This window comes from Poeciliopsis prolifica, unplaced genomic scaffold (genome assembly GCF_027474105.1).
Source record: "Poeciliopsis prolifica strain line A6 unplaced genomic scaffold, Auburn_PproV2 SCAFFOLD021, whole genome shotgun sequence".
NCBI classification, from domain to species: domain Eukaryota; kingdom Metazoa; phylum Chordata; class Actinopteri; order Cyprinodontiformes; family Poeciliidae; genus Poeciliopsis; species Poeciliopsis prolifica.
Window position 1 is genome coordinate 5,192,973 of NW_026562396.1, and position 12,156 is coordinate 5,205,128.

The 12,156-nt window shown below is 42.8% G+C and overlaps 1 protein-coding gene across 2 annotated transcripts in view; it reads right to left on the bottom strand.

Moving 5' to 3' along the window:
- Positions 1 to 12,156, bottom strand: part of fbn1 (fibrillin 1) — a 62,318-nt gene that overhangs the window by 20,615 nt on the left and 29,547 nt on the right. For both annotated transcript variants that reach the window (XM_055044843.1, XM_055044844.1), the window contains 17 exons: positions 11,611 to 11,664; positions 11,326 to 11,451; positions 11,115 to 11,240; positions 10,902 to 11,021; positions 10,640 to 10,777; positions 10,005 to 10,055; positions 9,749 to 9,874; positions 9,436 to 9,663; positions 9,212 to 9,337; positions 7,395 to 7,523; positions 6,352 to 6,477; positions 4,976 to 5,101; positions 4,758 to 4,880; positions 4,023 to 4,148; positions 3,430 to 3,555; positions 375 to 497; positions 13 to 135 (listed from right to left, as the gene is read on the bottom strand). In XM_055044843.1, coding sequence (XP_054900818.1) covers positions 13 to 135; positions 375 to 497; positions 3,430 to 3,555; positions 4,023 to 4,148; positions 4,758 to 4,880; positions 4,976 to 5,101; positions 6,352 to 6,477; positions 7,395 to 7,523; positions 9,212 to 9,337; positions 9,436 to 9,663; positions 9,749 to 9,874; positions 10,005 to 10,055; positions 10,640 to 10,777; positions 10,902 to 11,021; positions 11,115 to 11,240; positions 11,326 to 11,451; positions 11,611 to 11,664 — 2,097 coding nt within the window. The remainder of the gene's footprint in view (positions 1 to 12; positions 136 to 374; positions 498 to 3,429; positions 3,556 to 4,022; positions 4,149 to 4,757; positions 4,881 to 4,975; positions 5,102 to 6,351; positions 6,478 to 7,394; positions 7,524 to 9,211; positions 9,338 to 9,435; positions 9,664 to 9,748; positions 9,875 to 10,004; positions 10,056 to 10,639; positions 10,778 to 10,901; positions 11,022 to 11,114; positions 11,241 to 11,325; positions 11,452 to 11,610; positions 11,665 to 12,156) is intronic.

The window sequence follows — 12,156 nt, forward strand, 5'->3', positions numbered from 1 at the left end:
TTCTTGTGTGACCTGAGCAGTAGAATCCATCTCCTGAGAAGCCTTCCTTGCACGCACAGCGGTACGAGCCCATGGTGTTGAGGCAGTTGGCGTTGTTGCTGCACATGTGTGTCCCATTTGAACACTCATCCAAATCTAATGCAAAACACAGAATAACAATGAAAAAAAAACTCATATTTTCAGCATTTCTTTTGAAATTGTCCATGTCCGTGATCCTTTTTATTCTATAATAATTATATTGCCAAATAAAACACAAAAATGTCTAGTGTCTCCTCCTTGCAGTAAAAATACGTTACATGTAAAATGTATGTGCAGAAATATAAGATATTTAAAAACATACCATATCCACACCTCTGCCTGTCTCCTTCAATTACCTGTGCATTTGAGGCCATTGCCAATCCAACCTGGCGCACAGTTGCATTTGAAGCTGCCCGCTGTGTTGGTGCAGGACGCATGCCGGTCGCAGTTGTGGGCTCCAATCTCGCATTCGTTGATATCTGGCGAGAAATAAAAAAAATTCCAAGTAAAGAAAAAAAAGAAAAAAACAGGCTCTGATGGTCCGCTGATTTGGGTCTTTTTCTCTGGGGTTTTTGGCACGGTGTCCAAAGTTGACGCTCTGCTTGCACTGCATAAAGAGACAGGCGACAGATCTAAATGTTCCCGGCTCGCTAGTTTGGTCTGATGAGAGCTGCATTTCAGGCCACAAAGACATTGTGGCGTATTCTTGATCTCTGATACTAATAGCCGTCCTATGAGGATTTAATGAGCTGGAAATTGATTGTTGAAGCGTGTCAAGAGAGAAATAAAGAGACATGTGGAGGAACAGCCGCCCTGAGGCATCAGTCTGTCTGCTTCCCCTGAACTGGTATTACTGAGGGTATAAGGATTTTTCGCTTATAAACTCTGCGCTGCTCAAATTACTTTTTATAATGTTGATGTCCTTCTTTTCTTCTCCACATTCCAGATGTTCTACATGGAAACAAAGTTTTTCCGAGTCACAATTTCTTTGAAAGTGTGATGTGAAGACGTTCATTTCAACGAGAAACCTTCACTTGATGCGAGGGAGCCCTGGACTCTAATAAACAAGTGACAGTAAATAACAGGAACAATTACTTTTGACTACTATTAAATTGCGCCCTTCCTATAAAGCCCTGAACATCCTGTAGAGTAAAGCTAATAAAGACCTCGCTGCAGCAGCTGGTGGTGATATAATGAATGGAGTGCGTAACTCTTTCCTCTCAGGGAACTCTCGGAGGAATACCTAAATACCACAGTGGGGAAAAAAAGATTCTATTTACGGCCACAACACACAACAATAACGACTTCTAATCGGAGCCCCACACGACCTCGTGTAATTGGATCCGACACAATACCTGGCCTTGAGGATAAGGAAGCGGCGCGACTGCGTGTCCTCCGCATATCAAACGCGAGCCGTGCTGCGAACTCAGTCAAGATGTTGGTGATTTAACAGCCAGAGAGACGCGTTCCCCTCTCCGCGTGTCGGTCTCTGAGAGGGTAGTAATTCAGAAACACTGTCAATTAAAGATTATGGCGCTTCTGGTTTACATTCTTCCTGAGGACAGGGTACAGTGTATTTACTCTGCATTTGATCATGGAGTTAATATGAGGCCTGGCAGCAAGCGAATCTTCCTGGATTACAGATGGAATTAATGATCGTTTCCCCACCGAGGCTTTGATGACAGAGAGCGCACAGCAGACGCGCAGACACACGAGAGGAAAACGCAAAGTGCAACTCAGAAATTGCTGCATGTGAAAAGCGCGTCAACAGTTATAGTTGAATCTGGAGCCTGCCTCTCTGTGTGTTAAACCCAGTTGATACAGACGCTTGCTAAGTTTGAAACTCATGCCTTTTAAGTAAGCTCACCCACACCTTGTCCAAACTTTAGAAGAAACATAATCACAACACAACAGTGCTGAAGTTTGATGTCTCTGCTATGGAGCAAAACAGGGGAAAGCTTTAACCACCAGCTGGGCCAAATCTGGGTCTTCAATAATCTTTACACAAATCAACGTGCCGGTAGGAGGCATGTTCCACAAAGAGTAGCAGATTTTGCCAAATTGTCTGTCAGACATCTTGCCCCGCTGAGAGGAATTAGAGCCGTATTTCTCCAGTCTGGGGATGAAATTCCAAACGGGTGATTCACACCCAAACGCTCTGCTGCGACACCAGCTTTCTCAGGAGAAGGAGAAATCTATATGGACATTTTAATGGGATTAGAAACGAGCCAGAGTGTTTGTGTGTCTGTCTTTGGAAGCACTCGTCATTGAGAGTAAGTGGGTTCAGTACGCGTCCAAATTCTGACAAAGGTGTTTATTTGTGTCTTAAGTGAGACCTGCTGCTGCTGCTCATTGACTCATTTTAAAGACAAAGCCAGAAAAAAAATCACAGACCAAAGTTACAACTAGCTTTTAATCACCAACTAAGTGGTGTTATAAATCAGGCCTAATTCTCGTTGGATGGTAAGTAGCTCCAAATTAGCAAACTGTCGAAGCAGCCGGACGAACTTTGTACGTATGTGTTCTGGAGCCGATACAGGTGATTACGTGCCGCTGAGGCGTTCCAACAATCACGTAATGTTTAACTGACCTTAATGAAAGACCAACCCAGGAATAAACAAAGGTGCAATGTGATGCATGCATCTGATGCAAGATAGTGATCTCATTGCTCCTGCTGCTGTTACAGAGGGCACCTGAGTGCGTTAACGGTGTGTTTATCTGCGTGTTTCTCATCAAGTCAGACAGAAGCTTCCAGAGTGGAATTGGTGATGTTGGCGGCACTTCTACTAACTCTGCTAGCGTCCTGCCCTGTCTATCCTCGGCTCTTTCCTTCCCACAGGGCAACAGAAAAACACAAAGCTCGTGATTTAAAGCTGGAGCATGCAAGTTTTATTTAAAAAATATATTTATATGTGTTGTGTACAAGAGACAGATAAACAGTGAAAAAAATCGAGCTGCTCTGTCTTCTTCCAGTGCTCCCAATAACTTTTGTGTATGCGCTGCTCACACCCTCCCCATTGCGCTCTGCTAAGCTATAGCTTCTCGCCCGTCAGCAGAGCCCACCATGAATGCTCAGCCGAGGAAACTTGGACAAACAGTTTTTCTGGAACGGTAAGTTGTTTATCCGTCGTTAGCACATGAACAATAGACGGGTTGATTGACAGCGCTAAGTTGGAGGAGCTTGATTTTGTCATAGATGCTCGTCTGTTTCATGTCATTGTGACTCGGCATGGTGATATTTTTAACAACCATCAAAAATCATTTTTTATTTTTTCTTTGTTTTTTTTTTAGAAAAGTTACTCAACCCAACTTTAACAAGCAGCAGACCTCTGCTCACACGCAAACATCCTTTTCACCGCCATCTGCGATTTCCCGGCGGCAGGGTGTGCAGTCCCACATGCTCACACTCACCTGTGCAACCCGTGGTTCCCTTGCGGACAGAGTATCCCAGGTCACAGTGACAAATGAACGACCCCTTAGTGTTCTCGCAGTTTCCACTCAAACAGATGTTGGGGTTCAGCTCGCACTCATCCACATCTAGACAGAGACGGGAAAGAAAATTGCAGGAAAGCAATCAAGCATGGTACTTTGCTGAAACAGACCTACAATAAAGAGAAGGTTTATGATGATTAATAAAAGATTTTTGAGACTATAAATGTTGTTTGTTTTGAAAAACCCAGCTGTGTGTAAGCGCAGATACACGCCTTTATACGAGGCGTGTATCTACGCCTCATGCAGGGAAGCCAGACGTCTAAATGTGACACATTCCTCCTTCCTTAGCGAAAATAACACAATGCTCACTAGCCCATAAATCAACAACAACTATAAAAAAGACTCCCTGCTCTGAGAGCCACACACTCACAGAAATGAGTCATTAAAACTCATTCTCATGACTCATACTTTGGATACCCTTGAAGTGGATCATTACGTTGTCTCAGTAAATCCCAGAGAATCCAAACCTCCTGGATTTAATAAGGTCAGGGCTGTAGCGTTCGCCCGCTCACCCAGGCAGGTCTTCATATCCTCCGACGACATGAACCCATCAAAGCACAGGCACTGGAACGTCCCGGGGGTGTTGGTGCACTGGCCCCCATCGCAGACCTCAGGGCTCTCCTCGCACTCGTCGATATCTGAAGATTAAAGACACAGAGGCAAATCAAAGTTGCAACACAGACCCTTCTGGCACAAACGCTGGTGTGTGTTTAGTCGGGTCAATTCAGGAAAGAGCATGCGCCGCAAATTAAACACGACACCGAAACGATGCTCTCAAATTACCACTGTAAAGCCTTGAATTCTGTTGGAAATTAAAGGAGTGAGAGCAAAACTGTGAACAGGACATGCAACCTGCAGACGATCCAGCTTTGAAGCTAGAAAGAGATAATAGCGAGGGAACAACATCTTTCATTGCCTGAAGACATTTCAAAGCAGGAAACAAAAGAAGACATTTCTTTAGATCTGTGGGTTACATTTTGAGTGCAGGTAACCATGTAGCAACATAATCACTACAGAATGGCTTGCTATTACTACTCTTACTCTCAGAAATATAGAAGAACTTCTGTAACTTTGCAAACAATGATAATAAATTGAAGCATTGAAGAGTGAGAGTCAATCCGCTCCTTATCTCATCTCAATTTTAGAAGAAGAAAGTAGAAATAAATATACAAATTAAATATTATAATCCATAAAAAATAAAAACAAAAACTTTCTCAGACACCACAAAACAAAATACACCTACTTACCAGTGCAGGTTCTTAGATCAGGCATGAGCGCGTAGCCGCTGTTGCAGCTGCACTCGTAGCTGCCCTCCGAGTTTGTGCAAAACGACTCGCAGCCACCGTTCTCAATGGTGCACTCATCGATGTCTGAGCAGCAGAATAAAAAGCAAGATGAGTAAAAGAGGTTTAATAAATCAACAAAGCAGAAAGAGTCTGAACCAGTCACATATTTTACCACGTACCAACACAGGCCAGCCTGTCCTCGCTGGATTTGTAGCCCGTGTTGCATGTGCACTGGTAGCGGCCGATCATATTGACGCACTGGCCGTTCCTGCACAACCTGTCACTCAACTCACATTCATTTATATCTGCAAAAGAAGAATGCCTCAATGAAAACTGGGCAAATTTAAAATGAAATAATAACAAAAAAACCACATGGTTTGTTAAGCAGAATTAAAAATGAGAACAGTAATTAGTCATAGAATAGCATAAAAAGTACATGTACTTGCTTATGTAAAATAATATTCACAAGCCATAATTCAAACAAAAGACCAAGAAAAACATTTACATAAATCCATATATGGTACAAGGCAATAAGTAACTTTTCTAACTTCCAATGGGAGTTAGCTTTGCTGCAGCACTAACTGTAAATAAAAAAAACAACATAGATGGATTTTTTATTCAGCCATATTTACAATGGCTACAGCTTTTAACATTTGGTTCTCATCTAACTGAGAATATTTTTGGCATTTTTGAAGCAACATTTCCATTGTTTACACATTTAGACAACACAATGCGACTGAATATCCGTTCTGACATCTTAGTGCTAATGTCAGTGGCTATTTAAGTCTTGCTGGGATTTGCAGGGTACTTTTATGAGAAAGTGCTATTTTGTGGTGGGATGGTTCCAAACCTGAGTGAAGTTGGCCCAAACGAAAATATTTGCTGCACAAACCAGCGCAAACGTTTGACACCAATTTTGTCTGATTTGAAGACAAATTCACTCAGGTATAACACCACCATGCTTTTGATGCACAGAGCAATGTTGTACCAAAAAATGACTATAATTATTTCAGAATTTTGCTGGTGTCAGAATGACCACATTTCAGATCAGAAAATTAGACGACCAAGCTTGAAAATACTTAACTTATTTATGAAAACAAAATAATTAAAAGTAAACGCTGTAAAACAGTGAAAAGTACTTAAAAACATATATTTATTTTAGATGTGAATATATTTACATTTTAAATATTTAGCAAAAAATGTCTTATCTTCCTAAAGTATATTACTACAATAGGGTTTTGTTGGTGCATCATTCACACTGATGCACCATCAGCGCATCTGTCCAATAATATACATCACATACATTAGCAGGTGTTGCAAGGCTCAGTGAGGCCACACACACATGCACACACACGCACCCCCCCCCCCCCCCCCCACACACACACACACGCACACACGCACAGAGACAGAAACCCAGCCAGATGTCCCAACGCTCCTTTTTGACAGTCCCAATTGGTAACTTCATACTTTCTGATCATTGTCCTCAGGACCTTACACACCTTAACAAAAAATCCCTAAACAGCAGAGAGAAAAGGAAGTTGATGTTATTGCTCACCTAAACATGCAGAGCCGTCAGGGGCGATCTCGTGTCCTTCGGGACAGACGCACTGGAAGCTGCCCTCGTTGTTTACACATTCACCTCCACGGCACAAGAGAGGGTTCCTCTCACATTCATCAATGTCTGGCAGCAGAGGAACACACAACACAGGCAAAATAACAGATGTGTCAGACCTCTGGCTCTGACATATTTGTTTCACAACTTCAAAATGTCAAATATTAACTGGGTTGAACATCTCGGATTAGCTTTAAGGAAGCGTCAACAGCAAGGAAGTATTTACCGTTTGCATGTTTTGTCGACCTATCTAACCCGATAAATGATTATAATGCTACACTTATTACTTCCCTTTCCAAAAGCCAACATTGCCTCAACATTGTATCAGCTTCTATCTTGCTGTTTCAGATGAAAAGTCTGTAATTTATGAGAATAACAAAAATGCAATTGAGTGCCATCGATGAGCTGAGAAGAAAAGCAGCATGCAGAGTATTGTCGAGCCATGACAGTTTGCTCCATCTTGAGGTCCAGTACCGTGGATTGTCTTCTAATAATTATAAATCTGGACCGCCCTTATGGCTCTTTGCGGCGACATCTTGGGAAGTCCAAATTGGGGCTTTTCCAAACACAAATCAGGTGGAAGAATGCTTTTAACTCCCATTTTGTATTACATACATGCTCTAGCATGCTCTAGCATGTATGTAATATGTGAGTAAAAACAGCCAAAGTAATACTAGGTGACATCACCCAACCCAAAAGTGGGCTGCTCCACATTTGGCGTAAGTGCTTATAAGCACCTCATCAGGAATTTATGAACCTAAAGGGAGCTCTGGTGCTGGCTCTGTGTTGCAGGTCCTCCCTGTCGCTGAATACAAGCTGTAATAGCTCCCTGCTTTCAGATCCTACTGCTTTGACCACGTTGAAAAGATCACTCCTGCTCTCAAACGAAGCGACCTTCCACAAATGAGGCGTTTCTGCACTCTGCTCAATCGATTTACCAGCAGCAGCAGAGCTGATCTGACTTATGAAATCGAGTCATTGCTCACCCATGCAGTTTTTCATCATCATGAAGCCACTCTCGTAGCCCTCGAAGCATTCGCACTCAAAATCTCCGGGTGTGTTAACACATCTGCCCTGGCCACAAAGGTCCGGGGATATCCGGCACTCGTCGATGTCTGCAGGGAAAAAAAAAGAGAGAAATACATTTTAGATTCTATCAAACATACTGAAAACAAGTTATTCACTTCATTTATTTCAATCACTTGTCAAAATATTTGAAACATGGCAACTCACTGTTCCTGTAAAGCTACGAGCATGAAATGGACCAAACTCAGATTCCTCAGTTTGTCACCCAAGTGAACCCACTCCACTGCTTTAGAGATCTGCGACGGCATGTTTGCACAACTCCCTCTGGTTCTGAAAATTCGTTCTACTTGGCTATTGAGCTGATGTGAAAACCAAACGAAGTTTGGAGGTTTAAGGCTTTTCACTCTGCAGATAGTTGGTGACTTCAGCACAGTGTGGTCCTCGGCGTTGCTCTGTCTTCCACTCTGGGATTTTTCCATGACTAAGCGAGCGAGGAAGTTTCATGACCCGACTTATTGCACAAGAACTATTAAGTACTACACTGGAATTCTCAGAGTACCTCAGACACAGTTTGTTGACGCAGTCGGCGGGCTGAGTGTTGGATTTTCACTCTTAAAACTGAGTGTAACAATTGAATTCAATGACTTAGAAGGAAGACGCCATGGAGTTGGTGATATAGTTTATATAAACACTTATTACTACTGTTTGTAGCTCTAGTACCCTGTAGGAGTCAATTTATGCCATTACCATTGATCTATTTCTTCTGGCTTATATTTTCATATGAAACTATTGAATATTATGGGAAATTAAGCTGCTGTAAAATTTTAGGAAAGTGTACAAGAAGAAAAATTGGTTTCTGAATTGGAGATAAATTCCTATTTTGTTAAAAAAAAAAAAAAAAAAAGACTAACACAAAAGTCCAAGGCAGGTCGTTTCCATGCCGAGCTAATGGATCGTAAAAGTTCAAATTAGCTGAAAAGAGACTTCTGCAGGAACAGCATACCATAAAGTGAAGTTAAGCAAAGATACGGTGGCTCCTCTCTCAGATTCCTCGCCAGTCTAAAAGCTTTGACCTTTTCGATTTTAGGCCGCACTATAAAACCCTTTACACTGAGAAATCAGGCTGGAATCTCACTCACCTGAGGTAACGCATCCCAAGGATAATTTAATTACTTAGAGCCCTTAAAAGAGCTCAGAATCCATAAAGTGTAATGACATTTAAACCTCAAGTGATGTGTGCACATTTCAGTTCAGCAGAAACGCAGTTCACCAGACAGCGTGGGACCAGCTCCAGCGTATCCCCAGCAGCCAGGTTCCCATTAGACTGAATGAGCTGAGTTTAAGTCATGGCTAAACATCGCTTTACCGTGATTAGAGCAGGCAGAAAGATGGGGTGAAAAGAACCGATGAAGAAAGGCTACAATAGTTGAAAGCCACCCAAACTGAATAAGTTTCAGACTCCTAACGTAAACATAGAAGCTAAACATACGTCGAAAGGCATTTTGAACCATCAATTTCTGAATTTTTTGCAGAGTTCCTACCCATTTTTATATCAAAATTTAGTATTTTTTTCTGATTTTGATATTCTTTTGGCCAGTTTTAAAAGAACGAGTATGAAACACAATGAATTGTTGAATATTTCTACAGATATTAACCTTTAAATGTGTAATTAGCCAAAGACAGGTTGTTGGGTGGATGGGCAGACGACTGGATTGTAACAAATGTGATACAAGATGTTTCACATTTTTCTTTGACAACTTTCATAAAAGTGGCTCACCGGTGCAGTTCCTCTCGTCCGAGTCCAGGGCGTAGCCGTTGTCGCAGCGGCAGCGGAAGCTGCCGATGGTGTTTCTGCATCTCCCGTTAGAACACAGAGTGTTTATCATCCTGCACTCGTTTATGTCTGAGGTTTAAAGCGGAAGGAGAAACCGGTCAGGGTTCAACCGGTCAGGGTTCAACCGATGGGACACCTTTTGTGGGGTCACACTCTACCAACAATACCTTTGAGGAAGGGTCTGCCGTTGATGAAGTCCCCTCTGTGCGAGAAGCCAGGGCCCCGCGGACACAGCTGGTTGAACTCTGGCGTGCCCTGTTCTGGACATTCATCACATTCGGGCCCCCAAGCAACACCGACGGAGCAGCAGCAGGCGTCCACCCTGTGTTTCCCTGATATGGGCGTCCCACAGCGCTCGTCGTCGTGGGTAAGGTAGCAGTGCTCGGTACGCAGGTCTTTCGATCACAGAATGTCAACATGCGTTAGATATCTGAGTTTAAATAATACACACGTCATTCAGTGACAGAACGAAAGCTTTACCGATGCACATCCTTCCACTGATGTCAACAGTCATCCCTGGAGGGCACTGGCAGAAAAAGGATCCCTGTGTGTTGACGCACTTGCCATTTATGCACACACCCGGAAACACTTGACACTCGTCCACATCTGAGAATCAGCCGGGAAAAAAATAAAAAAAGAAAACAACATCGAGAGCCGAGCTGAGTGCTCCACATTACTGAACTCAAAGGTAAAACACAATGTTCTGCATCATGAAGTCCTCACAGCAGCCCATTACCTTCACAGTTATTTCCTCTGACTCTGGCAAAGCCTTTACTGCAGATTGGATCTGAAGAGAGGAAGGAGTACAATGCCATGCAAGTCATTAGCGGTGTCTGATTGAAAACAAGGACACCACAGGTTGATGAAGTCAATGTTGGGCTAGTCAAAGTAACCGTCCTGCTCACTATGAGAGCCGCACTGCTTTGCTTTTTACAGCTTTGGTTGTTTTAAACTGGGTTAATTATTTCTGTCGATAGCAATAATTACCAAGGTTAGGAAATAAGACCTACAGAAAAAAACAATTTACCATTAAAAGTGTGGTTAATATATGCTAATTTATAAACTTGCTATTATGAAATTACCTACATATAAAACACTTAGAAATGGTTCAAGAGTGATTTGTTCTACACATGCCTGGGCAGATAACAGTGAAAAATGTAGATATGAGTCGTACTGTGTGCTGGTCCACCTTTTCAGTATTTCAGTAGCTTCTGATGCAGAATGCACATGTGTTACATTAGCAGTTGGTTTGTCAGGCGCCATATGGTGGAATATTTCCTCAATCAACATTCAGAAATACCGTCAGTTTCCAGCTGGCGGTGTTGTGTAACAAAGCTTCGGCATCATGAAAATACAGAAAAGGCTGATCACCTTTTTCACACTTAGCACATGGGCTGTTCCAGGCTTCTCCCAGCGTGGCGCAGCAGTGCGATTTCAGGGTAGCGCCGTTGATGTTGACCTCACAGCGATCGTTGACCATCTTCAGCCAGCAGGTGCTCTTAGCCGTCTCTGTTTCATAAAAGAAAATCTCGTAGTGAAGAAAAATACTTTAGCGTGAAGGGGAAAATAAAGTGCACATTTCATTTAAGGAATATTTGTGGTTTCGGCGTTGAAATGAAGCCACTCTGTTTACCAATGCACTCCAGTCCAGTGCTGTCCAAGGTGCTGCCCACTGAACACGAACACACGAAGGAGCCCTCGCTGTTGCGGCAGTCTCCGTTGATACACGGGGAAGAGTCACACTCATTGACGTCTGTGGACACAAATAGACATTCACTATCGTTCAGAGAAAGAGACAATCTATATGTGACGATGCTTTGCACCAGGGATTGAGCTTTGGTCTAACCTTCGCAGACAATGGTTTCAGTATCAAAGCGATATCCTTTCGGACACTGACAGGTGAAACTCCCGGGAGTGTTCCTGCACAGGCCGTTGTCACAGAGCAGCCTGTTCACTAAACACTCGTCAATATCTAAAGGACAGATCAAAAACCAAGACACGCCATCAGTTTTCTCCTCCGGGCTTCTGTTAGCACACGTTTACTGAAGTTCACCTACCAACACAGTTTTTGCCCGTGTGGTCCACCTCAAAGCCGTCGTTGCAGTTGCACTTGAACGACCGCAGCATGTTCTCACAGACTCCATTCTGACAGACGTCAGGGTCCAGGGCACATTCGTTTATATCTGAGAAGGCAAAGAACAACCTGCTGAACGTGTGAGAGAAAATGATCAGATCACAAACCACTTTCAGCTCACGCAGCACTGCCTGTCTGACGTGCAATTGTTTGTTATTTTCTTTAACCGGGACAACAGCTCAGGACAAGTCTGCGTTTTTCTCCTCACCTCTCCCGTCGCCTGCTGTGCCGGGACCACTGGGACACAGAGCCAGGAACTCAGCTGCAGCAAAACACAAACACACATTGGATGAAGAAAGCAAATAATTTACATGCAAGAAAAAGCAGCTTTTACCAGAGTTTAAGAAAATGCAAGGACCTTTCATACCGTACCATTATCCATTTACATGCATTCTTATTTTGCTGCAATGTATATAAAGCACCTTTTATGTGGTGTTTCTCTGGTGTCCTTTAATTTAAGCTCTTTAACTGGGAGGACTAATGAGAGGCAACTAAACAAATTATATTGCAAAGCAAGAAATACGAGATATACACAGCTGTGTCTTCTGTTTCATGACCAGATGACATGTCTTTCAGCCAAGCTCAGCAGGTGAGCTAACGCTGAACAATTGACCTGATTTGTAGAGTGCATGTAAAATTTATTTATAAAAGTCAATATAGAGTCTACTGCCCGGATTTAGACCTATATGTCTAAGTCTAGATTTAGTTTAACGTAGGCTGATGAGTTAAAAATAACTTCACATCTCTAAGGACA